Here is a 26,591-nt window from a genome sequence, read left to right on the forward strand (position 1 = left end):
AGAGAGTAGAAAAGTGCTTACAAGTAAGACAAGTCAAAGCAGAAACCTCCGGGTCCTCCCCAGGCCCTGATTTCACTTCTTGGAACTATGATGTCCTTATCTTTGAAAAACAGAAGTGAAACTATCTGTCATTGTTGTTAGTATTTATTCAGAACAAGTTGAGACAGTGTTGGCAAAGCTAATCTCAGGCTGTTGACTGGGTCTGGAATGTGTATCTGTAAAATTAAAACTACTTTTAGGTATTGAGTTTAAAGACTTCCTCAATGTTAAAATATGGGGTCCTGATGGGTTTAAATCTTTATTTTTAATTCATTACTATTTTAAGTTTGGGGAGGAGGAGACCCCCCAAAGAGGGGCTCAGGAAATCCTCAGGTCTTTCCCAGAGATTCTTAGTCAACTGGACCTGGGCCAGTAGCTCACTACTCTTTTTTTTCACTCTTTTTGGTGATGCTTACGAATCACATCCTGGCTCTGCACTCAGGAATTACTACTGACAGTGCTCAGGAGACCTTGTGGGATGCCAGGAATTGCACCGAAGTTGGTTGCATGCAAGGCAAAAGCCCTACCCTCTGTACTCCAGCCCCAGTAGCTCACTACACTTGGACCAGAGGGTATGATGCTATTTAAACCCAGCAGTGGTGGGGATACTCAGACCACCCGGTGGTGCTTGGGATCCTCTCAGGCCATACCTAATGTACTTTGGGGACTATCTGGTGCCACAGATGGTATTGGGTCAGCTGCATGCAAGGCATGTGCCTTAACCCCTGTAAAATCTCTCTGGCCCATCTATTTTTATTTTTAATGATTGCACTATCTCATTAGTTCCTTTCCTTTCCCTAACGGCCTAACCACAGTGAACTGCAGCACCCCTGAGACTAAGAACACAATCTGGAACCTCTTCTACAGGACATTATCTCATTTAGTGACCCTAAGTGACTTTTTAACAGGAGTTTAAGGCCCCTAAGATGGAAGTGTGTTTCCTGATATCACTCACAGATTTCCATCTTAGGTCACAACCTCCTGAATGTGTGACCCTGACAAGTCTCTTCCAAGCTCCAGAGTGTCTTGTCCGGATGCCTTAAGGTTGTGTCCAAATGGTCAAGAGTCTCCAGGTAACTGTGCCACCAGGAACTTGAGGGACCTCTAGTTTCCCAATGGGCATCCCATCATTGTCCATCTTGCCTGAGATGGTACTGAAAGGAGAAGAGAAAAATGGAGGAGGAGGAGAAGGAGCTCATCTTGGAACCGTTCCCAAGAAGAGAAACATTTTGAAGAGTTTGCTGTTGTTTTGGGGGTAGATGAGAATCAGAGGGTGAATAGATTATTGTGCCGCACTCAGTAGGACTTGTGGGTTACTCTGGGTGCTTAGGGAATCCTAAACTCCAGCATGCAGAACATGTACTCAAGTCGTTTGAGCTATCTTCCAAGCCCCTTGAGCAAAGGTTTTATTATTTAGTTTTTAGGGGTGTTTTTTACTGTTGTTTGTTGTTTTTTTACTGGGGTGCTGGCAGCCATACCCAATGGCTCTGAGGAGCTACTCCCAGTTCTGTGCTTGGGTGTAGCTCCTAGCAGTGCTGAAAAACCATACAGCCTGACCTCCTACATGTAAAAGCTGTCCTCAGCTTGTTGATCTCCCCAGGTCCTTGAGCAGAGCTTTTAAGGAGAAGGAGGAATGGGACCTTCCAGAGGAGGGAGCTTCCCCCCTTTACTCATTCTTCTGTGCTTCACCAAACAGGACTTAGACTTTGAACCTAGTTTTTTTATTGATTAAGGTTTATACGATTTACAATACTATTATTGGTGGTTTCCAATACGCAGTTCTACCACCAAACCTATTACCAGTTTACCCACCTTCCTCTCCCAAGGACCCCAATAGTCCTCCCTTTCATACCTCTTCCCCCACCAACTCAATTGTGTGGATCAATTTTCCCATTGCGGCTATCTTGGCTATGTATCTGTAGTTTCCACATATGGGTGAGATCATTTGCTGTTTGCCCCTTTCTTTCTGATTGACTTCACACAGCACATTATTCTCAAGTTTCATCCATGTCCCTGAAAATTGCTTGTTTTTTGTTCTTTCTTAATGCTGCATAGTATTACATTATATATATACATATATATATATTACAATTTCTTGATCCACTCGTCATCTGTAGTTGTTTGGGTTGTGTCCTTATCTTGGCTATTGTTCTAAGTGTGACAATAAACATGGGTATGCCTATGTCCGATCAAATTAATATTTTTAAGTTTGAGGAATAGATGCCAAAAAGTAGTGCTGGGTCATATGTTAGTTATATTCCTATTTTTGAAAGATTTGTATATTGTTTTCCATAGAGTCTGAATCGAATGACATTCCCTCCAACAGTGGATGAGGGTTCCCTTCTCACACACCCCACCAACACTGGCTGTCTCCACTTTTGGATCTGTGTCATTATCATTTGTGTGAGATGATATCTCAGTGTTGTTTTGAGTTATATTTTCCTAATCACAAGTAGTGGTGGGCACTTTATCCATATGCCTGTTGGCCATCCATGTGTCCTCCTTGGGAAAGTGTCTGTTCAGGACAGGGCCTCTGAGTCCAACCTGAGTGCCCAAGAGCAGTCCCAGGTTATGGTCAGCCTCCTGCCTCAGACCCAAAGCTGACTGTAAAAGTCATAATGTGAGGGCTCATGAGGCTCACAAAATCTTGTTCTTGGCAGAGAACAGAAGTTCGTGAAATAGGAGCTTTTTCCCCCTCTATTCTCTTTCAAGTTCTTATTTCATCTTTTACAAATGAAGGGGCTAGCATAGAGGGCTTAAAGGTTCATGCCTTACCTGAGGTCGAATCCATACCACAAAGCCCAAGGATGCTCTATCCTCAGGCCTTTTTTTACTGAATTTCTGGCCAGGATGACAAAGAATTGCCTGGTGAGGTCCCTGAATCTCCCGAACATCATTTGGAGGACCCCTGTTCCAAATAAAAACTATATTGTTATAATAATGCAATTGATGGCAGGAGTTGACATTTTGGGAAGGCGTGGCCAGACATTTTATATTTATTTTGGTTTGAGGGCACACCTGGCAGTGCTCTGTGGTCTCACCTGGCTATGTGCGTAGAGATCACTCCTCACCATGTTAGGGGATAAAGCCTGGGTCTGCTGCTTGCAAGGCTTGCAAGGCGAGTGCCCTCTCTGTTTATACTATCACTCAGGCCCTGGCCAGCGATCACGTTACATTCCAGCAGCAGCCTTGTCTTGTTAGCCACATTAGAAAGCAGAAACTCAGGCTGAGGGTTGGCTCTAAGGGCTGGAGAGCAACTCTGGTTTGCTCTCCAACACGTCACATTTCCCCCTGGCACCTCTGGAAGGGACTTGGCCAAACTCTGAGCCATCTTTTGTAGGATACAGGGATTAGAGCTCCTTCACTTGTTGTCTAGCCTCAGCCTATGGGCACCACCATGGAGGAGCAGGACAAAGTGTGGATCCAGCTGCCACCCAACCTCTTGCTTCATCCCCATTGGACACCACAGCACAGCCTTGTTATGCATGGAGGTCCACGTCGCACACATCCTTTTCATCATACTGAAATGGAAACCAAATACGGTCCAGATTTCAGGTCACATTCTTCCCACCCCACCCCGTGAGTTCATCTCCTACTTCCTTCCAACTCCTTCCTTCCAAAAGATGGCCCATCAATAATTTCTTCTCTCCAAGCCTTATCTCCAGGTTTCTCTCACTATTTCTCTTCCAGCTCTTCCTCCTACATCACACACACACACACACACACACACACACACACACACACCCCACAAACACACACACTACAAACACCACACAAACCACACACACACACACACACACACACACACCACACACGCTCACACGCTCACATTTCTGCCCACAAACCCCACCGGGACAGAGACAAATCACCAATCATAATTTCACAGCTCACCCTGTGCCACCATGTCTCTTTCTAAATCTAGCACTCATTTGGTCTTTCTGAACTAACCTAAACCTTGTCCAGGGCCTTTGTCATCATCGGATTTGACTTTCTAGTGTAGAATCCCGCTTGCCTTCCCTGGGGCTGCCTTGAGCAGCCCTCCAGTTGCTCTGCACCCCCTAATTGTTCCTCAGCACTATGAATAACTTAACGGATTTTTCCTGAGAGCAATCACCCTAGGTCGGCACTAGAGGGCAGCAAGCGATCACACTTGGCCTTCTTTTTAATCGCGTGGCTGGCCCACCTCATGAGGTGGGAATAAACTAAACTCTTTTTACTGACTGACTGCAAGGAAGCGGCTTGGGGTGAAGACTGTGGTGGGCAGGGGCCCTGTACTTTCTTCAGGGAAAGTACACAACAGAGCCATGTGGATTTTTAAGTACTTAAAAATAGGGCCAGATGGGTCAGAGAGACAAAAGAGGGGTTAATATACTTGCCTTGCATATGGCCAACCTTGACACTTCATGGTCCCCTGAGCATCACCAGAAGTATGCCCTGTGCACCGTGGGGTGTGGCTCCAAACTCTACCCGTGCTCTAACATCCTCTGCCTTGTAAAAAAAAATTGAAGCGGGAGAAATTGGCACAGGAGGGGTTAAGGCATTTGCCTTGCATGATTAACCCTGGTTAATCAGTTGGCACTGATGGTATCTAGTCACTGGCATACTGCCAGGAGTGACCCCTAGGTACTGTTGGGAATGGTTCAAGCCCCCAGCCCCATAAAACATATACAAGTGTATATGTGTGTGTGTGTGTGTGTGTGTGTGTATCAGATACACACACATACACACACTAACATTCTAATTTGTGAAACACATAAGCAACATCAGCCACCAATAGGCTATGGGCCAGTATCCAAGGATCTCTTCCTGGACCACACACCATCTGCCCATCCTCAGAGACTTGGATGCTTTCCTAAGAAGCATCATCATTTGGTCAGGTGCACTGGGTCTCTCAAAGCCTACATCTCTTGCTGGTAAAGGCAATAACCACCCCTACTTTGTAGGGGGGTCACTGAATCCCACAGGGCATTTTGGGTGTAAAGGAGTTTGGCGTCTCCCTTTCAGGTGCTCAGGATAATTCAACGAAGAATGATTAACACAGGAAACTGAGGTTGGAGAGGCCAAGTGCTTTGCTCAGGATTTGCAATCTATTAGTCTGACTCAATAGCTTGGGCTTTAAGCATTCAATTCAGCCTTTGTCTACCAGGTAGGAAGCAAGGAGTTCAGGGGAGTGCTTCGTGATGGTGTGGGTGAAGCACCAGGCAGTTACAATGGAAAGATGCATAGAGTAAGACAGGTGCAAAGCTTTAAAGAATGCTGGGAAGAGCCAAGGGCTGGAAAAGGAAGCCTCTTAGGATGCTTTTGACCCCTAGAACTGGTAGATTCTTCCTTGGGTTCCATTTATCATTGATGCTCTGAGTAATCTAAGATTGCCATATCAACATTATCCACATTTTATAGAGAAAACAGAGTTTCAGGAAGGTGAAGAGGCTTTTCCAAGCCTGCACAGCTGGGAATGGAAGAAATGGAATTCAAACCCAAGCGAGTCACCATACTTGAGAGGGCTTTTGAAATATGTGTGTTTAGGGAAGAAACTGTGGGCTGGAATGATAGCGCAGTGGGTAGGGCGTTTGCCATGCACGTGGCTGACCTGGGTTCGATTCCTCTGCCCCTCTTGGAGAGCCCAGTAAGCTACCAAGAGTATCTTGCCCACATGACAAACCCTGGCAAACTCCCCGTGACGTATTCAATATGCCAAAAACAGTAACAACAAGCCTCACAATTTGTTGTGAGACTTTACTGGTGCCCGCTTGAGCAAATCAATGAACAATGGCAGGACAGTGCTACAATGCTACAGGGAAGAAACTGCAATTTGATGAGATTGGAGTGCTCCTACAGGATTTGTCTTCTTCACTTTTTTGGGAGGGATTTTGGGTCACTCCCAGTAACGCTCAGGGGTTACTCCTGACTCTGCACTCTGGAATTACTCCAGGTGGTACTCGGGGGACCATATGAGATACTGGGGATCAAATCCTGGTCGCCCACATGTGAGGCAAGCCCGCTACCCACTGTACTATTGCTCCAGCCCCTGTCTTCTTTTACCTTCCATTCCTTAAATATGCACAGAGCATGCACACATATTCGCAGGCATATTCTCCTTATCAAGAATGTCCCACATGGGCTAGAGTTATAGTATAGTGGTAGGGTGCTTGCCTTGCACACAGCCAGTGTGGGTTTAACCCCCTGCATCCCACATAGTCCCTCGGGCCCACCAGGATTGTTCCCTAAGCGGAGAGCCAGGAGTAAGCCCTGAGTACTGCTGGGTGTGGCCCCAAGACAAAACAAACCAAAAAGAATGCCTCAAGGTTCTGACTGTGGGAATCCATTCACGTCCTGTGTTGGTTGCTGTTCAAGTGACCTCATTTTGGGGTCAGCTCAAACATTGCACGCAGGTCCTCTATATAGCATGAAGGACACTGTTCTTTGGGACTAATGTTTAAGATGAGATATTCAGGTTCCAGACAGGAAGCTGGTCTAGGTTTAACGGAGCAGCAACCAAATGGAACTGGAGGACTGCCAGGTCATGAGTTATGCATTATTAGAAGTGTCCAAAAGAAAACTAGATGATCTGGTGGTGAAGGGGAAAAAATAGATGGGATTTCTGACTGCTGACCTTTAAAATGTCTTTTACTCATGAGATCCTGTAGGCCTCGCAAAGGGGTCAGGAGGCCTGGGGGTGTTGTCTGGGGGAGGCAGGAACAGGGAAGGTCCAAGTTGTTGCAATAGCAATGACTCACTGTGCAGGACAAAGAATTAATGCTGGAAATCAAGAAAAAGAAAACATGGACAATTGGAAGGACAGTGGAAACAGGTATGAAAAGCCAGTCTATCCACTAACTGGGAAGCCTTGTGCAAATTCCTTATCTCTTTAATATCCATAAAACAAGGTTAAGAGAGTATTGGGGTACAGAGAGAGAGAAAGAGAAAGAGAGAGAAACAGAGACAGAGACACAGAGAGAGACAGAGAGACAGAGACAGAGAAAGAGACAGAGAGAGAAAGTGATCATCAATAGTCTGAGCACATGTTTTGCAGGTAGGCAGTGTAGGTTTGATCCCCAGCACCCAGTGGTCCCCTGAGTTCTGCCAGGAGTGACTCTGAGTGTAAGATCAGGAGTAGCCCCCTAGACAGTCAGGTATGACCCCCAAATAAGAAAAGTAACAAAACAAAGCTCCATAAAAATAAGGTTAAGACCAACTGCCTTTGAGGTAATGGTGCTAAACTGGGATAGTTTGAAATCTGATAAGAGTTACAAGAATGGAGGAGATTAAAGAAGAATAAAGGATCAATAGCACAACTATGTACTTATTTTGTTCATATGTTCACCTACAAAGTGTCTACACCAGACAGTGAACACTGTGTGGAGAACACAAGTAGTCATTGATAACTGTCCAGGGTTTTGTTCTTATGGGACACGCAATTTATTGGGAGAAACAGACATTAATACAATTATCACACTGACTGAAATTTTAGCAGTAACTACTGCTATGAGATGTTTATTTGACAACATCATGTGAAAAATCACCTAGTGTATGATGTTAGATATGCTCAAAGGATCTATGTGAGTTAGTCCCCCCCCCTTTTTTAAAAAAAATTTTATTAGTGAAACACCATGAGGTACAGTTGGAGACTTACAAATTTTTGTGCTTGGGTTTCAGTTATACAATGATCGAGTACCCATCCCTCCACCGGTGCCCATTCTCCAAACCTGAGTGCCCAAGAACAGATGACTGGTTACAGTCCCCATATTTTTAAAATTTTTTTTGGCTTTTTAGGTCACACCTGGCAATGCTGAGGGGTTACTCCTGGCTTTGCACTCAGGAATCACTCCTGGTGGTGCTCGGGGGACCATATGGGATGCTGGGAATGAACCTGGGTCAGCTGCATGCAAGGCAAATGTCCTACCCGCTGTGCTATTGCTCCAGCCCCATATTTTTTTTATTTTTAATATTGATTTTTGGGCCACAGCCACAGTGTTCGCTCAGGAGTCTCTTGGCAGACTCAGGGGAAAATATGGGGTACTGGTGATTCAACCGGGGTCGGGCATGTACAAGACAATCACCCTGCCCTCTGTTCTATGGCTCCTGTTCACCACCCGGCATACTTTTTTTATTCACTGGAACATTCTTCTTCAGCTTAGAAAGCTAAATGAAAGTTTAGAAAGTCACACCTAATACATTATCATTTTCAGTAGATAGTGCTTTAGGAATTCCAGTGTTTAACACATTCAAATCAGGATTTAGGATGCCTAGTCCAAGATTCTGATAAAAGACTCTAAATCCTACAAATCATAACTTCTTGCTTTCTCTAGTGGGTATTCTGAAAGAGAGAAAGAGTGGGAGTTGGCGGGGCGGGGGAGGGTTCTTCTCTTTCTCTACCTCATAATACCCCCCCCCTTTCCACAGTCAAAGTAAGGGAAGGAGGGGGTAATATAATTAGGGGATTAATTTTAGCTTAGTACTTTTCTCTCTGGCTTTCTGTTTTCTGGCTCTGACAGACTTGTATGAATATATGTATGTCTGAATATATTTTTTGGACATGGGGGGAGGTCACATTAGGTGGTGAACAGGGGCTTTTGCCTGCTCTTTGCTTAAGGGTGACTCCCAGTGAAGGACAGGAGACCAGTTAATACTGGGAACCGAATCCAGTCCTCCCTGTGCAAAGCATGCACTACATCCCTCTGAACCTTCTTCCTGGACCTTCAATATTTAGTTTCAATGATATTTCATTTCATTTCATTTCATCATCCTGTTATTCGTCGATTGCCTTGAGCAGGCCCCAGTAAAGTCTCTTTCATCCTAGCCCTGAGATTATATTCAAGGCTCTTTAGGAGAATGAGACCCATCATTGTTACTGGTATTTGGCATATTGGGTACGCCACGGGAAGTTTGCCAGACTCTGCCCTGTGGGCAGGCTACATTCGATAGCCTGCAAGTTTGTCCAAAGTACGAATGAGACAATAAGATGTCATAAAAAAAAAGTTCTGATAAGATGTCGCACGGCCGGGATCTGGATTTTATAGTCTCTGAGTCTTGGCCGCTGATGGGATTACACGGTGCCAGGGGGCCAGGTGGTGGGTGTGACCCCCGCCTACTGGAATTTGGAGGATCTGGGTGGAAGATGCTTGACTCCAATCCGAGTAGGCTTGGAGGTCTCGGCCCCGGAACCTGCGTGGCTTTGTCCCTCTGCCAGTACCTTCATGTGTGCGGAGAGTGGTCTCAGCATGGTGGTGGCTGGTCCTGGAGGTCTTCGGCTGCCGGAGCCCTGGTTGGGGCAGGGAGGAAAGCTCAACCCGCTCCCCTCAAAGGGGCCCTGGGAAGGAACACCCAGGCGCAGGGGCAGAAGACTGTACTGTTCTCGTCCGTGATCTGGATTTTATAGTCTCTCAGTCTTGGCCGCTGATGGGGTTACACGGCGCCAGGGGGCCAGGTGGTGGGTGTGACCCCCGCCTACTGGAATTTGGAGGATCTGGGTGGAAGATGCTCGACTCCAATCCGAGTAGGCTTGGAGGTCTCGGCCCCGGAACCCGCGTGGCTTTGTCCCTCTGCCAGTACCTTCAATGATATATTTGATTTAATCCACTAAATCAGAAATTATCACTTGAATATGTAGATAAATATGGTAAAGTTAAAATAATGAGAGATATTCATTCTTTTGTATATGAACTTTTGGGGGTCAGGAGTTTGCATTATACATAGAGATCCCCTCAACTGAGCACAATTTTCTTTTTTTTTTTTTAATGTAGGAGTACTGCTCTTTATTCAGCCACTGATTAGCTGATTTCTTTTTTATTTTTATTAGTGAAACACCATGAGGTACAGTTGTAGATTTACAATTTTTTGTGCTTGGGTTTGATTATACAATGATCAGATACCCATCCCTCCACCAGTGCCCATTTTCCACCACCATGGATAATATCCCCCCCACCCCCATCCCCCCCATCCCCCCTGCCTCTGTGGCAGGGCAATCCCCTGTGTTCTCTCTCTCCTTTTGGGTATTGTGAGCACAATTTTCATGTGCTCAGTCTCCTGTAACTAGTCGCTACCCTATAAGACAAGGTAGAACTCACATCTCCTACTTCTACACCAACTCTTATGTGTGTGTGTATATATATGTATGTGCGTATGTGTGTGTATTTGTATGTGTATATGTATGTATGTTTGCATGTGTGTGGTAAATACATTTTATTTATTTTTAATTTTATTTAGGCACTGGTTAACAAAATTATTATGGGTTTTATGTATGTTTAAGTATTTCCTCGAGTGGGCCCAGTAACATCTCCATTGGAGACTTTGTTGTTACTGTGTTTGGCATATCAAATACATCACGGGTAGCTTGCCAGGCTCTGCCATGCAGGCGAGATACTCTCGGTAGCTTGCCGGTCTCTCCAAGAGGGGCAGAGGAATCGAACTCAGGCCAGCCATGTTGGCTGGTGTGCAAGGCAAACGCCCTACCACTGTGCTATCGCTCCAGCCCATGTTTAAGTATGACATAATAAAATTGTTATGTCATACTTGAAACATTTCATCTTCATGCCTTCCCCGTAAGAATGCCCACTTCCCTCCACCATTGTCCCAATATCTCCTTCCATTTATTGCTTTTCCCCGCGGTAAGCTTCCTACTAAAGACCAGTTCTCAGTTCTGATTGTCCTTTGGCATTTGTTATTTTTCTACTCTTTCTTTTTGTCCTGCAATACGAGTGAGGTCATTCTGTGTGTATCCCCCTCCTCTGACTAACTTCACTCAGTGTGGCACTCTCCAGATCCATCCAAGTATCAGAAAATTGCATGACTTCATCATTTCTTAAATCTAGCTAGTATTCCATTGTGTATATATACCATGGTTTATTTATTCAGTCATCTGTTCTTAGATATGTGAGTTGTTTCCAGGTTCGGGCTATTGTGAATTGTGTTGCAACAAACATAGGAGCCTGATGCCTTTTCTGAATAGAGTGTTTGGGTCCTTAGGTAATTCCTAGGTAATATGGAAACTCAATTCCTAGTTTTCAGAGAAGTCTCCATATTTTTAGACCAGTCAATATTTCTACCAGTGGTGAATGAGTGTTCCTTTCTCCCCACATCCACACAAATACTGATTGTTTTTGTTCCTTGTAATATGTGCTAGAGTCTCTGGTGTGAAACTAGTTTCTCATTGTTGTTTTGGTTTTCGTTTCCCTGATAGCAAGTATTTTCATATACTTATGGACTTTGTATATATATATACAAACTTCTTTGAGGAAGTTTCTGTTTGTCTCTTTCCCCCATTTTTTTATGGTGCCATTTGTTTTCTTGTACTACTGGTACTTTATATATCTTTAATGTCAACCCTATATCAGACGAGTAGTCCATACCAACTTTTTTTCCTTTTTTTTTTCTTTTTGGTTCACACCCAGTGATGCACAGGGGTTACTCCTTGTTCATGCACTCAGGAATCACTCCTGGCGCTGCTCGAGGAACCATGTGAAATGCTGGAAACCGAATCTGGGTTGGCTGCATGCAAGACAAATGCCGTAACCATTGTGCTATTGCTCCAGCCCCCCATACTAACTTTTACTATTTTCTCCTACCCTGAATATTGTGTGTGCCTGAAGTTTCAGTAGTCTTTACTATGATTGCTTTCTTGCTTATCTGTTCATCTATCTAACCAATCTATTTGTTGATTATTGCCTACTTTTTTTTATTATTGCCTACTTTTAAGAAGGTTTTGTTTGTTTGTTTATCTATTTGGGGGATACACCTGACAGTGCCAGAGATTCATGGTATGTCAATGATCAAACCTGGAATTTCCTTTTCCACAGCATGGGCTCCAACCCTTTGAGTACTGTATCAGGCCCAGAAGGATCTTCCTTTTTTCCTTCCTTCATTTTTTTTTTCTTTTATGAAGGAGGAGGAAGGATTAGTGACCCACTGTGGAAACTTTGATCACTGTTCTACAGAAGCCTCAACAGGATTTTTTTTTTTTACATTTTAGGCTTCAGTCCCTACAACACTCTCCTATTTCCTCCCTGGTCCCCTCTCTTTTCCTTCTCCTGTAAACTTTCAGAGATATGTTCTCCTTCCTAGCAACACATCATGCCTTGTTTGTTGTATCTCTTGGTGTAGGCACAATTTCACAGGGTTTGAGTTTTTTTTCATTTGTTTTGTTTTGATTTTCCTTTTTTTTTTGGTAGATCTCCAGATTTCCAGTGATTCCCTTTGCCAGGGACTTCCCTTAGCATTCTCTGACTGCAGCTTCTTTCAATCCCCCCACCAGCATCCCCCATCCAGTGCACTTTCTGTTCCTCCAGCTGCTCACCTCAAGGAGATTGACACCGGTGTGGGGACCCATCACTGGCCATTTGCCACCCTCTGTTCTAGAGGTCAGAACTCTTCCTTGTCCACCCTTTCTTCTCTGCAACCCTCATCTGGCTCAGAGAAACTATACCAGCATTTCGCCCTCAGGCTCTGGTTTGTGTGGATGGTACTTAGGTAGCCCCTGGCATTCTTAGGTTTTAGTGGCAGTAAGACCCTTGCCCCCTGTCATCTGGAGAACACAACAGCAGTCTCTTTCAGAGGGTCTCTCAAAAGTCTTTGTCACTAAGTGGTGCCATTAGGCCAGTAGCTTCCCCTGGAGTCCGACCTGGGGAGACTGGAATGCTCCACAGTAGGTAATAGCTCTCTCCCAAGTAAATCTCCCGTAAATCCTTTCTGTCTCCTCTCCAACCATGTTTTATTTGCCTGTTCTGGCTTGGCTTTGTAGAGTTACAAGGCCAGTTTGCATTCATCTCCCTTGTAAATCTTGCAAGTGGCGGTGGGGGGGGGGGGGGTGAGGGTGTGTGTGTGTGTGTGTGTGTGTGTGTGTGTGTGTGTGTGTGTGCGCTTGCTAGTTTTGGGGTTTTGCTTCTTTGCTGTCTTGGTGTCTTCCTAGATGTTTCAACTTGAACATCCAGAAACAACAATAGCATGAGTAGCTCTATCCACCCCAGCATCAGTAGCAACTAATGTTAATGGAGGGTCTTGCCCTTCATTAATCTTTCCTCCCTGAAACTCTCAGAGAGGTCAGGCCGGTGTTTACAAAGGCTGTGCTGATGACACCGGACTGGGTTAGGTGGAGAACTTCCCCAAGGGCAGGCCTAGCCCATGGCCTCCAAGAGAGGACTCTTCTGCCTCTGCTAAGGATCTGTGTAGGTGCCTTAGTTGGACATGAGGCCAAGAGGTTTTTTTTTTTTCTGACCAGATGTAGTTCCCCTGCCTCAGAAAGCACCCATCTCTGCCATTCCCAGTGCCAGCTAGAACTGCCATCAAGGAGATAAAAAGTCTTACCTTCTTTTTTCCCCACCTTCAACTTTCCTATTTTGAGCCTCTTGGGTCCCCACAGAGTCCTTCTGTGTTTCAAGTACAAGCCTCTTGCCAAAGGAAGCTGGTGTCGGGAGCCTGGCGACAGTGCCCTGTCTCTGGCCCATGCACAGAATGAGCAGTGTCAGTGCCACACAGGCTTCCCCAGAAGCCTCCGCTCGGATGCTTTTGTTTTGCTTTCTGGGTGGGAGCAAGTGGTGCTGTCCCCTCCTGCTGAAAAGCACTGGGCTGCCTCCCAACCAGGAGTTGTCACTTCAGCTGTGGCTGAGGTTTTTTTTTTCTTTCTTTTTCTTTTTCTTTTCTTTCTGTTTTTGGTGGTAACAAAATAATAGCCAACAGGAATTTGGGAGGAGAAAAAAGAGAGTTCAGTTGGCTGATTCTCAAATGAATGGGTTGTAGTGTCATTGGAACTGAATTGGGCTTGAAACGAGACATGATCCTATTTGGGAAGCATTGTGCAGAGGGATGGGAAATGTGAACAGAGGGAGAAGTCTCTTCCAAAATGTTCTTTCTCTCCAGACTGGTTAACAACAGGCTGTTTCCACCAAGCACCATGGCCGTCTCCACATCCGCCACTGGCACTCTGAGAACACAGAGGAGTTAGGACCCACCACTACAGCCATCAGCCTATTCTCTGCCAACCTCTCAGCAGAGGAGTTAACTCTTACTCTCAGAAGAGGGAGTCCCTCAATGGCAAGCCATCCATTGATTGTCAGTGAACAACCTCATGTCTCTTGACCCTCAGATTAATCATTGTCATGGTGATGGGAATTAGGGACCTAACTATCCATTTAACAGTAAAACAAGGTGGATAAAATAGCTATTTGTTGGATCCTGTTGATCTGGTAACTCAATAATCAGAACATATAAATATTTACTCAACAAATATTGATGTAAAATGTTATTGTGCACCTCCCGTACTTAGTCATGGTATTAAGTAGATAGTGGGAATCATCAAATCAGTTGTGTGTCTCTGCCCTCATAGAGCATTAGCAGGCGTGGACAGTGGGTGTTCTATTTCTGTAGAACAGAGTATGATACTGTGAGGTTGTGTCCTGTGGAACACCAGTGCAGAAGGGTGGTGACCTGGGGATGGAGGCTGGAGACAGTTTTGCTAAGGAATTGGCACTGGACTAAGATTTGCTAGGAGGAATAGGAGTTAGACAGGGGAAGGCAGTGGCTATGGATGGGATGGGGGAATTTTTTTTTTTTTTTCAGAAAGAGGCTGAGCCAAGATAGAGAGAAAGCCATGGGTGTATGCAGGGAACTTAAAGGTCACTGTGGCTGAAAGTAGGAAAATTAGGATAAGAAACCAGACTGGCAAGGCAAATGGTTTGTCTAGACCCCACCTTAACCATATGCCTCTTTCCTGAGAACTTTGGTCTTCACTCTAAAATAAGAAAAGTGCCGTAGAAGAGTTTTCAGCAGGAGAAGAATATAATATTTACCATTTGGAAAGAGGACTTTAGCCACAGAGTGAGATTGGATCAAAACAATTAGCTTTCACAACTATAATGTCTACAGATTTATATGTAATGGCATGGCTAATGATTTTTGCCTTTTGTGACTCCCCACTAGATCCTCGTTGAGGGATGTTTCAACTTCTATGGAAAGTATCTTAGCTAGTACATCTGTATGAGACAGAGATCTTGGTCCCTTCCTAGTTGGTTCTGGGCTCCTGGATTGTTAACTGAAGAGCCAGAGGAGACCCTCCCCGCTACTTTTGTTCAGCCAGCCCAGAAATCCAGCTGTGAATACTATACTACTCCTGCAGGGAAGTTGTCAACTTGTTCTGTTGGACTGAGAGATTAACAGGGCTGAAGATTTATTGGACAAAGCAGGCCAGCAAAGATCTATGGCTTTTTGAGGTTGTCAAATACCTTTAACAAACGGCAGATGGATATATGTTTGTTGGATCAAGGGAATTTTTACTCTCTGCAGAATGTTCTGTTCTCGGCCAATTAAATCAAGTACATATGGTAAGGTGTTGTGAAGGGAAGTTCATGTGTGTTTTAAAATTCAAGAAAGATGCAGTAGTGTAAGCAGCGAATTGGTCAACAGAAGGCTGGAGCCCTGCATGGAAAGGGTCACTAGGTTACCACATGAGATTGAAAAGTAATTTTTATTCTTCTGGGATACTCTTATTCTCTGTTTAAGAATGAGAAGTTTGGGGCTGGAGCAATAGCACAGCAGGTAGGGCACTTGCCTTGCATGTGGCCAACCTGGGTTTGATTCCCAGCATCCCATATAGTCCCCTGAGCACCACCAGGAGTAATTCCTGAGTGCAGAGCCAGGAATAACCCCTGTGCATTGCTGGGTGTGACCCAAAAAGAAAAAAAAAGAAAAAAGAATAAGAAGCTTGCATTAGATCGGCATTTTGCAAAGTGGGTTTCCCCTGCCCTTCCCCATTGTCTTTGAAAGGTGGTGTGGAATCCATCCTTTTACCTGTAAGTGGATTGATAGTTTTCTCAAAATGTCCAGAGGAGGCTTTTTTCTAATACGTATACCTAGTTTGGGGAAATGATGCCATTGGTGCCCCAGGAGCCTCCAGAGAATCTATTACCATTACTTAAAGAATGCATATTGTTTAGATTCAGTGATACCTCCAGAAAACACCTTTATATTGAAAAAACTTAACCTGAAGGCAAGGCAATCATCCAGTGGCTTGTTTTCCCATATGAAGTCAGAAACTCCTTGTCTTTTGAAACCCCCTCTTCTTAACTCTGGATCTGATCTCCTGCTTTGCCCATTAACATGGGGATTTACCACGATGTAAATTCCGCGTACTTCCTTTATCAAATTTGGTCTTGTTCTAATAATCTCTCTGATGTTAACTTGTTTATTCATCTAGCCTCAGAAACACATAGAGGGATGGGGGATTTTTTTTTATGTTCCAACAATAGCTTTCAGAAAAAAAAAGATGCTTCACATTTATTTTTCTCTTCAATGATTTCATAACCCATGCATATCAATGAACTAACTCCCGTATTTTTACTTTCATGAGTTTGTCTTATTGTCCAATTTCTGTGTGACTCTGGGTAGATCCTCTCCAAAGCTCAGTTTTCTCATCTGTCATCCAAGGTTTTCAAACATTTTTGATGGCAAATAGTTTAGGTTTTGTAGACTGCTTTGGTTTCAACGATTTAATTCTGCCAGAATAGCCAAAAGAAATGCACAAATGCACGAGGGTGCCTGTGTTCCAATAAAACTTTATTTACAAAAATAAGCAGAGGGCTGGTTTTGACCCAAGGACCATGCTTTTCTGACCTTTGAGGTCATCATGTGGGCTGACTGCTCCCCAGTGTCCTCACAGCACTGACCTTCTCTCCTGACGGGTTATTGACTCCCAAGTTTGAAGTCACCCTTCTCTAAAACCCTCCCTCTGGCCTGCCCTTCCCAAGACCATCATCATCTTCTCCTGACGTGTCTGTATATAAGACTGTCTCCGTCTCCCCAGCTGCCGAGATGCCTTCTTCACAGCTTTGTTTTGTTTATCTTAGTAACTACCCTTCTTTAATCCCTCTGAAGGATTGGTTAGCTGGAATTCGCCTTGTCTTCCTCCCCCGGAGCCTTTGATCTGATGCTCATAAGCACTTGCTGACAGCCAGACAGAAAAGGTGGAGCCCAGATCCCAGGCCCGAGGGCCCAGAGAGTAATGAATGAAGGCTGCGTTTATTTGTATTTCTAATTGGCAAGCCCATTTCCAGATCAGCTGCATGTCACTGCAAGCTGAGAGCAAGAGCAGGAGACAAACCTCCATTCTCTCCCAGGCCTCGGTGTCCAGGGCCCCAGTTTCCACAGAGGCAGGAGCTTGCCTTAACTTCACCGGACTTGGAAGAAGCTACTATCTGGGCTCAGCTCTGCCACTGAGCACAGAATACTAGTCCATCCATTGCACAAGTATGAGCACGCCATTGATTTCAGTTGGGATATATGCAGAACCCTCTGGTTTGGGTACATCACTTGCTTTGTTGTGTCTTTGATGCAGTCCTCAGCTTTTCTCTCTATGAAACCCCATACAGGAGGTCAGTTTGTAAAAGAGAGACCAGTGACTATGCTCTGTTTGAAACTTTGATGCAGTTTTGGATTTCTACCTGTTCACTTTCCTTCTTCCACTCTGGAAGCAGCTTCTGAGGTCCCTAAAATCCCTAGAGAATCATGGACATCATTCTCACCAGCCAGTATTTTATAATAACCTCCCTTGGATGAAATTTCAAGAGCATCTTTAGACTCTCCAAAGTGATGGATAAAGAAGAGCCTGATTTCCAAGTGCCAGCTGTGTGATTTAAGAATTTAGCAGAACAGCGGGCCAAGAAAATGTCCTTAAGAGGTTATTTTAGGAGTAGGAGAGATAGTACAGTGGGTTGGGTACTTGTTTTGCATGTGGCCAACCTAAGTTTGATCCCCAGCATCCCATATGGTCCTCTGAGCACTGCCAAGAGTGATCCCTGAACATAGAGCAGAAGTAACCCCTGAGTATCACTGGATGTGGCCCCAAACCCAAAAAACGTTATTTTATTATCAATAAAATGCTAATTAGTTTTTGAAGAAGTACATATTCATAGAAGGACTGAGGCAATAAGGGTAGATCTAGAAAAGATAGTAATAGAATGGATTTTTTATGGGGGTGAGATTTGGAAAGCCAGAGGTAGGAAGTAAGAGAGGGTGAGCAAAGATGCAGAAAAGAGAAAGACCATGGACCAAGAGGGACAATGCAGAAAGATGCATGTGTGAATCATATTCAGCATGCATCTAGAGACAAGGATAGAAAAAAGTTTGAACAAGAACACATAGGAACACAAGAAGAAAAAGGAACTTCTCTTTTAGATATGTCTCCCTCCTGCCCTCCTATTTACCTCTCAGAGCTATTTTAGCTTGTACCACTAAACTCGTTTTACATAATCACTACAAGCTCTTGGACATTAAATGACCTTACCTAGATTGCCAAGCTATTATCAAGTGGAATTGAGATTTTAGACTGAAATGGACTTTACCACAAAGTTTGTTTCCCATAGTACATGACAACATCATGAAAAATATAGGATGGGAACTTTTTTTAAAATTTAGAATATGTACAAATTTATAGGAGACAGGAATTTCTTGTTGGGAGAATATCCATGAATATTTTTATCTTGCCAGGCCCTTGGAGCATCTTCCAATTAAGCCTACTAGCTTTAAATGTGGAGAAAGTGAGGCCCAGAGAGAATGAGGGGCTCCTTACTGTAACTAATGAAAGAAGACATTATTCTGATTCCCAGGCCTTCAGATCGCTGCTGTTTGTGAACAAACCCTGCTACCATCTTTTCCGAGTCCCCCTTTCAAAAGGCTACCAGTTTTTTTTCTTTTTTTTTTGCACAAAAGATTCTTTATGGTTCTGGCATCTGACCTTTTGTACAACACTGATTTTTCTCTCTCTTTGCAGAGACCACTGAGTTGGGCAGCAAGAAAGAACTCAAGTCAATGCCCTTCATCACCTACCTCTCAGGTCTGCTGACGGCTCAGATGCTGTCAGATGACCAGCTCATCTCAGGTGTAGAGATCCGCTGCGAGGAGAAAGGTCGCTGCCCATCCACCTGTCACCTCTGCCGCCGGCCAGGCAAGGAACAACTGAGCCCCACACCAGTGCTGCTGGAAATCAATCGTGTGGTGCCACTTTATACCCTCATTCAAGACAATGGCACCAAGGAGGTGAGTTCCCAGGACTTAATCACCACTGAGTCAAGTCTAAGTACCAACCCTCTGTACCACTGTTCTTGTGATCCCACTGCCCATCTGGATGGCTATCATCAGCAGCGTCACCAGGGTGCTATTAGCAGTTGTTGATTCTTTACTGTTTCTGAAGCTTACAAAGTACTGCTATCACCAACCAATCCTTAAACGGTGGTGACAATACACTACAAGTCATTTATGGCCAGTGTAGAGTACTGAATGAGTTGTTTTGGTTGATTGGTTGATGGGTGTCTTGACTTGACTCTGAGTATAGTTAGGAGACCCAGACAGTCCCATCCTGTGCTCCATCATCCTGATGCTTCTAACAGTTGTTGTAGAAGGCCAAGTATGTGGTGGTGGTGGTACACACATAAAAGGATTAAATGAGGCCAAGCTTAAAAGTGGCTACTGCACATCACTTTGGCTTCCAGTCTATTGGGTGGACAGAACTCAGCCAATAGTAAAGCTCTATGCTCCTGACAGAAATGGTGTCTGTCTAGCTGCCTAGGAGGAAATATAGGTTTGGTAAAATGACAATTCACTCTAATTGTGTGTCCACTTTACAAATAGGAAACCTCCAGGATATTTAGGCATTTATTCCAACTTCATCATCTAAGCCTTTTTTGGTCTCTCAGTCTCTATTACAACACATCAAAATTGTAAGGGAAAAACTGGATTATTTGAGACACTGGTTTGCAGGTTTGTGTACAATCTTCTTTCAAATTCAGTGTTTCAGGAACCTCATTCTATAATATTAGGAATAGAGTTGACATGTCTTCAGTGAGGAAGAAGAAGAAGAGGAAGTTAGATAAAGCATTGCTTCTTGGACCCTTCCCTCTGCAGCCATTCCCAGATAGATATTGGTAGCCCACAAAGACAGTCTAATAGACAACTCACCATATTTAGCAGGAGAACATGAATTATGTGCCAATCCCACTGCGTCCCATGGGAAAGAGTAGAGATGTTGGAGGTGGTGAGTATTCATATAGAACTTCATAGAAACTGGACATGAGATTAAAGAAGTATCAGGTAGACAACCAAAAACAGAAAAGAACACACTCTTTACTAATACCAAACATCATTCACCATTCCTGTGACAAGGGTGGAAAGAAGTGTGATCACTTGGAAATTGTAAAGTAAGTCATGGAGTTGGGGCAGTCTCGATAAAGTGGCCAGAGGCTAAAGTTATAATGTTTTGGATTTTGGTTTCTTAATTTTTAGGGGGAGAGGGGGAGGCCCCAGTGATGCTCAGGGTTATTCCTGGCTCTGCACTCAGGATTCACTCCTGGTGGTTCTCAAGGTGCAAGGTAAGCTCCTTACCCACTGTACTATCCTTCTGGCCCCAAGTTATATTATTAGGAGTAGACTAATAGTATTAGGCTTGTGTGGCAAAAGGAAGCATCTGAAATATCCCAGATGATTAACCACAAGGGAGTATTTAATAGACTACACCAATCAGTGTCTGAATCACAGACACAATAGCCCAAGTAGAGTGTCACTAAGTTGAGTGAACTCTGATATGAAATGAAGAAAGTAAGCCCCATGGATAGATTTTCTGTGTAATCATGCCCTTTCCCCTCTTTTCAGCCAACACTGAGGCTGAACACCTTTTAGGAATAGACAGGTGCCACAGTCAAGAGACACTGAATTCAGGATTTAGGATCATGCTTGCTTGGAACCAAGGGAGGTGGGATGAAGGCCCCTAGGGAGCGTTGGGCACATTCGGTCTCTCATTGCCAGTTGGCATTGAGGAAGGAAGTGAATTTGTGAGAGTTTATAGGACTGTCACCACAGACTAAGTCACTGAAGGGATGAAGACATAAAACCTGAGCATGATCGGTGTGCCAAATTTGTATAATCAACCACCATGGAAGTTTCTGGTCTTACCAGTGTTGTGTCAGTGAAGACAAATCACACACGGTGGGGCAGGACTGAATGCTTCAAGACCTGGTGACTGGGCTTAGACAGAGTCCTCTTGATGGTTCTGGAGAACTAATCTCAGCGATGACTTCCTGAGCCCCACTCTTTCTCTGAAGCACGACCCTATACACAGTAGCTCAGTGTCAGAACTTTGCCTGTGTATCCTGGACACACCTGAGGTATCAGGTGAATGGGGGTACTGTCTTCTGCCTTAGGAGTCAGACATGCTTGGGATTGAATCTCAGTTAGCTTCCCTGAACACCATGCGGAAACAGTCAATTCTTTGGAGCCTCAGTGAGGCCTTCCTGAGTATGGCTCTGAGCATGCCATCTGAGAGCCAAGAGTGTGCAAGCCGTCACTAGATGTCACTGTCTTCCTCTCTTGGGTCCCAACACTCTGCCAGGTCCCTTGTCCTGCCCTGCTGAGGGAAGAGCCAACCAAAACTCCCGTCTCTGCCCTGAGGAGCTGGTATACCTGTGAAGTGAAATAGCCATCTGAATAAGTCAAACCAGACTGCAAAGGACCCAGAAAAGTTCAGGCTTGTGAAGGCTTGGAAAGACTTGGAAACTGAGTCCACAGGGTACTAGGTACATAATGGGGACCCAAGGAGTGCTCGGTTAAGGAAAGGAAGGTCAGTTTAATAGCATTGCTTGTTCAAAGGCCCAGCTCCTGCCAAGGCCTGAAGAAGAGGCGGGCAAGGTCTGTCTCTTTGAGGGGCTGAATGAGGACTAGTGTGGCAGGAACCACATGCAAGAGACTTCCTGTTTCATGCTGAAGTAGCCTGTAGGCCTGAGTCAGGTGGATGGAGAAGTTTGGGTCCATAGAATGGCTCATTTCCTGCCTTCTTGGATATTTCCAAGCTCTTCTCTTCATCATCATCTCTGCCAAGAGAGGTAGGACTGGTTAAGGCAATTGGTTGACTCTGGACCTCTGTTGCTTCCTCTCCTCATAAACCCCAACTGCAGGGGCTATCTGTAGCACTGTCCTCCCATTGTTTGTCGATTTGCTGGAGTGGGCACCAGTAACGTATCTATTATGAGACTTGTTGTTACTGTGTTTGGCATATCAAATATGCCATGGGGAGCTTGCTAGGCTCTGCTGTGTGGGCGTGATACTCTCAGTAGCTTGCTGGGCTCTCTTAGAGGGACAAAGCAATCGAACCTGGGTCAGCCTTATGCAAGGCAAATGCCCTACCTGCGGTGCTATCGCTCTGCCCCCAACCGCAGGGACAGCCTTCTTTAAAGTCTCAGAACCTCTCACCCATCCCCAACCCAGGGCCTGTGGTGCATTGGGCATTTCCAAGGAGACCAGGTTGTAGTATGAGAAGGTGATACAGGACCTCTGGGGTCTAGAAGTGATCTTGGAGAAGGAGGCTTGAGGAAGGCTGGCGTGAGGAGAGAAAGCAGCCACTTCCATTCATCCACAGTCTGGTCTATTTTTCCTCCACTTGCCCTCATTACTCTAATTCTCCTTGTCACCGGCCTCCGTGCAGCTCTGGTAGAGGTCACATGCATAAAAAAATGCAGAGTCTGGGCTGACACCAAGTCACACTAAGGTCAGGCAATTCCTTTTTTTTTTGGTAGGAGATGTGGGGACTTTCTTTTACAACCTTCCACAGAGAAGTTTAATGCCTTTCTTTTTGAGTTCCCCACAAGAGTCCTTATCTAATTGCTATCAGTCTAAGCTATGGTCAGTCCCGAAGGAACCCCTCTTCTCTGGAGGCTGTTGCTGAAGGGCATCGTGGTGTTGACCCAAGGATAGTAGAGATAAGGTCCAGGAGGATGGCTCCATGGCTTGGAAGCTGGCCTCATATGGTGGGGGAAAAGGCAACAGAGATAGAGAAGGGACCACCAAGTCAATGATGCGTGGAGGGCTCGCTCAGGATGGGAGATGTGTGCTGAAAGTAGACTATGGACCGAACATGATGGCCATTTAGTACCCGTATCGTGAACCATAACACCCAAAAGGAGAGAGAGACTGAAAGGGAATGTGCCTTCCACAGAGGCAGAGGGGGAACCGTGAGGGATACTGGGAATTTTAATGGTGGATAATGGGCAATGGTGGAGAGATAAGTACTCAACCATTGCATGACTGAAACATAATCACAAAAGTTTGTAAATCTGTAACTGTACCTCATGGTGATTCATTAAAATTTTTTTTAAATAATTCAAAAAATAAAAACAATAGACCTTGGTGTTTGAACACTATGAGCTGAGTCCTCCCTTGCGAGGGTCTAGTAGCTTAGTACATGCACGGGGCCTGTTATGTGGCATGGGCAAATGTTTTCTAGATCATGTTAAAAGGTTTATCTGCAAGGCCAGAGAGATAATAGAGCAGATAAGACACTGCCTTGCATGTGGCCAATCCAGGTTCAATCCCCAGCACCCCATATGGTCCCCCAAGCCCACCCAGACTAATACAGAACCAGGAGTAAGCCATGAGCACTGCCAAATGTGACCTTAAATCAAAATCAAACAAAAGTTTGCCGAAACTTACATCATTTCCCCCCCCCTTCCTACCTGATCTTGAGAATACTATATACCTTTTGCATAGGAGAGATCATCTGTTGACCCCAAAAGGCAACTTCCAAGTCTCAGAAATGTCAGGAAGATGTCCTCACTTTGTAAATATGGCTGGGACTCATATACTCAACTCAACCCAGGACTACCATGATGCAGTGTTGGTATGAGGGTGTCACACACAAAAAAGGACCTCCTTATACAGATTTTGAAAGAAGATGGAAACTCTTCTAGGTGACTCCCGACTTCTTGAGTTTTCAAGGGGTTGAGTCAACAGTTGAAGGCTGTTCATGACCAGAAGTAGCAGAAATAGAGTCAGCTTGACTCAAGTTTGTGGGAGAAGTTCTTGTCCCTCCTTCAGGCCCAGGGTCCCGGTGCATTCTGGGTAGCCTTGGAGATCACTGGGCACCCTTGTGTCCATCTGCATGAGTTCATGGAGGTTCCTTCTCTCCCAGCTATAGAGGAACTCTACTATACCCCACACTGGGGCTTTGGAACAGCAAGGTGGGAGAAATGTCTTTGTGATGGAAACCTGAATTAATACCTGTATCTACCCTCTCTCTCTGTTAAATGACCTATATGAGGCCCAAAGCCACAAAGCATATCTAAATACCAAAGGAGCTGAAATGTGTATGACTTTGTGTGACTGTTGGGTAAAGAGGAGGAGGCTCCAAGTCTGGAAGACAGAGTAGTGTCTTATGGTAAAGAGGCAGACAGAGCAGGATCTGAGTTCCATCTCTGCTGTTGATGGGATGATCCGACTCACTCAGCAATAAAGGAGGCTTCCATGTGTGTGTCCCTATGTGTTTGTCTCTCTATCATATGTGTGTCTATCAGTTTCAGGGCTGGGAGGTTTAGGGGGAAGAACTTGAGAATCAGGGCACTTGTAATCTGAAGGGCTTCTACCTTGTGAATCAATGTTGCCACAATTTGGGTCACTGTTTCTTTGTACGGTGACAAGTACAGACTAATATCATCCACCATCTCTGCTGGCACTGAAGCATAAGCCTTTCATATTTTGGTGATAGAGGACTTCTATCTTAAAAAATAGAGATGGTATCCCGAGGCTGGAAGATTTGATGATCTGAGATTTAGTTCCCATCCAGAAATCACTTAATCACTTAACTTCCCGTTAGTCGTCGATTTGCTCGAGCGGGCGCCAGTAACGTCTCCATTTGTCCCTGTCGCGTGCTAGTGTAGCCCAATGGCATCTGTTCGCTCCGGGAACATGAAGGGCCTCAAACCGATCGTTCATGATCTTGAAGAAGAAGTCTGACCATCTGGTAGGTGGGCGGCCACGCGGTCTTTTGACATCCCGTGGAATCCAATCAGTAACAGCTCTAGTCCAGCGGTCGTCTTTAAATCTCATTATGTGACCAGCCCATCTGATTTTCGACACCTTGGCAAATGAGACAGCATCCCTGATCCTTGATCGTCGACGGATGTCAGAACTCCGGATTCGTTCTCTCATTTGAGTGAAACGTGATATTCCAAGCATAGCTCTTTCTAGTCTTCTTTGGGAGACCTGAATAGCGTTCTCATCTTGTTTGCGTAGGGCCCAGGTCTCTGAGGCATATGTTAATGAATCCAGAAATATTACCCATTTTATTCCCTAAATTTATATCAGAAAGAAAAATGCATACCTATCTTTTTATTGTTTTTGGCAACACCTGGTGGTGTTTGGAACTTATTCCTGGTTATGCCTGCAGGGATCACTCCTGATAGAGTTTTGGGGGCCATATGGGGTGCCAGGGGTAGAACCTGCATGAAAACCAAGCATCCTGCCCGCTATACTATTTCTCTGGCCCCAAGAAATGCCTGTCTCATACCCCATCCTAATTGGTTCAGTGTTTATGAGTGGAGCTGGATAGTAACTTTCATTTCACAGAGCCACATCTTTATGTGACAGAGAGTAACACTGAAACTTAACTATATGAGCAATGATTTGTTTTATATCACACAGCCACACCTGAATTAGAAGTTGAGAGGCATAGGTCTGGAGAACTAGCACAGCAGTAGAGTGCTTGCCTTGCATGCAGCAAACCCGGGATTTATCCCTGGCATTTTATATGGTCCCCTGAGGACTGCCTGGAGTAATTACTGAGAGTGGAGCCAGGGCAACTTCTGAACATAGTTAGGTGTGACCCCAAAACAAAACGTGCATGGCATTTGACCTCAGAAATATCTTCTATGTCTCTCTTTTCTCCTTTGTGAAGTGGATAATTGTTCCACACGCACACACCCTGTGAAATATGGAATATTTAAGACATTCCTTGCTAGCATTTTCAAGACTTCAGTACTCCACAGATCTTTATATTCTTTTTGTTTGTTTGCTTTTGGGTCACACCCAATAGTGCTGGGCCAGGGAAGGAGAGCTACTGCTGTTTGGTCACCTCTGGTTGTGCTTAGAGGCCCGAATGGTGGAGGAGATTGACTCCCAAGTGCAAAGCATGTGCTCTGGACTTTAGAACTGTGTACCCATCTCCCCAATCCAAATCTAGATCATTCTTTGATAGTTCTCAAGCCCCCTGACTTTCCATAATGTCTTGGATAAATTTTCTGTATTTTTCACTTACTATATCAACATTAGAAGATAATTTCAGAAGTCTGTTCTTTGGAAATAAATATGCAGGCAAATTAATCTCTGTCCCTCTCAAACTCATACTTTTTATCCCCAACACCATGACCACAACCCCATTGACATCACTTTAGCACTGTCACTTGCACTGGTGCTTGGTGTCTATCAGGTACTATGCTAGAAAATTGATACAAAGGGCACTGAGACACCGAGTATGCCCTTCAGGAGCTCTCAGTACAGTAGGAATGTCAAAAGCAGCCCACAAGTACTATAGTTGCTTGTGTATGCCACATTAAGGCATGATTTTATTTCCAAGAAGTGCAACAGACATTCCAAAAGCATTAGGAAAGGGAGAGAAAGAATTCTGACTGCGGGGGTATGGGGTGGCATCTAGAAGTTTCTTGGGGCAGAAAAGGGTGGATATAAGCAGATAGTAGAACAGTTTGAAGCAAGTCTGTTGATGATGAAGATAATAATAGCTATCAGATGTAGGT

General features: G+C 44.7%; 1 protein-coding gene across 4 annotated transcripts in view; it reads left to right on the plus strand.

Annotated features, from left to right (window-relative positions):
- ASTN2 (astrotactin 2) overlaps nucleotides 1-26,591 on the plus strand; it is a 1,072,177-nt gene that overhangs the window by 827,069 nt on the left and 218,517 nt on the right. For all 4 annotated transcript variants that reach the window (XM_056138490.1, XM_056138491.1, XM_056138492.1 and 1 more), the window contains one exon: nucleotides 18,794-19,059. In XM_056138490.1, the coding sequence (XP_055994465.1) occupies nucleotides 18,794-19,059 (266 nt within the window). The remainder of the gene's footprint in view (nucleotides 1-18,793; nucleotides 19,060-26,591) is intronic.

The sequence above is a fragment of the Sorex fumeus genome, unplaced genomic scaffold, assembly GCF_029834395.1.
Source record: "Sorex fumeus unplaced genomic scaffold, SorFum_2.1 ptg000129l, whole genome shotgun sequence".
Classification (NCBI taxonomy): Eukaryota; Metazoa; Chordata; class Mammalia; order Eulipotyphla; family Soricidae; genus Sorex; species Sorex fumeus.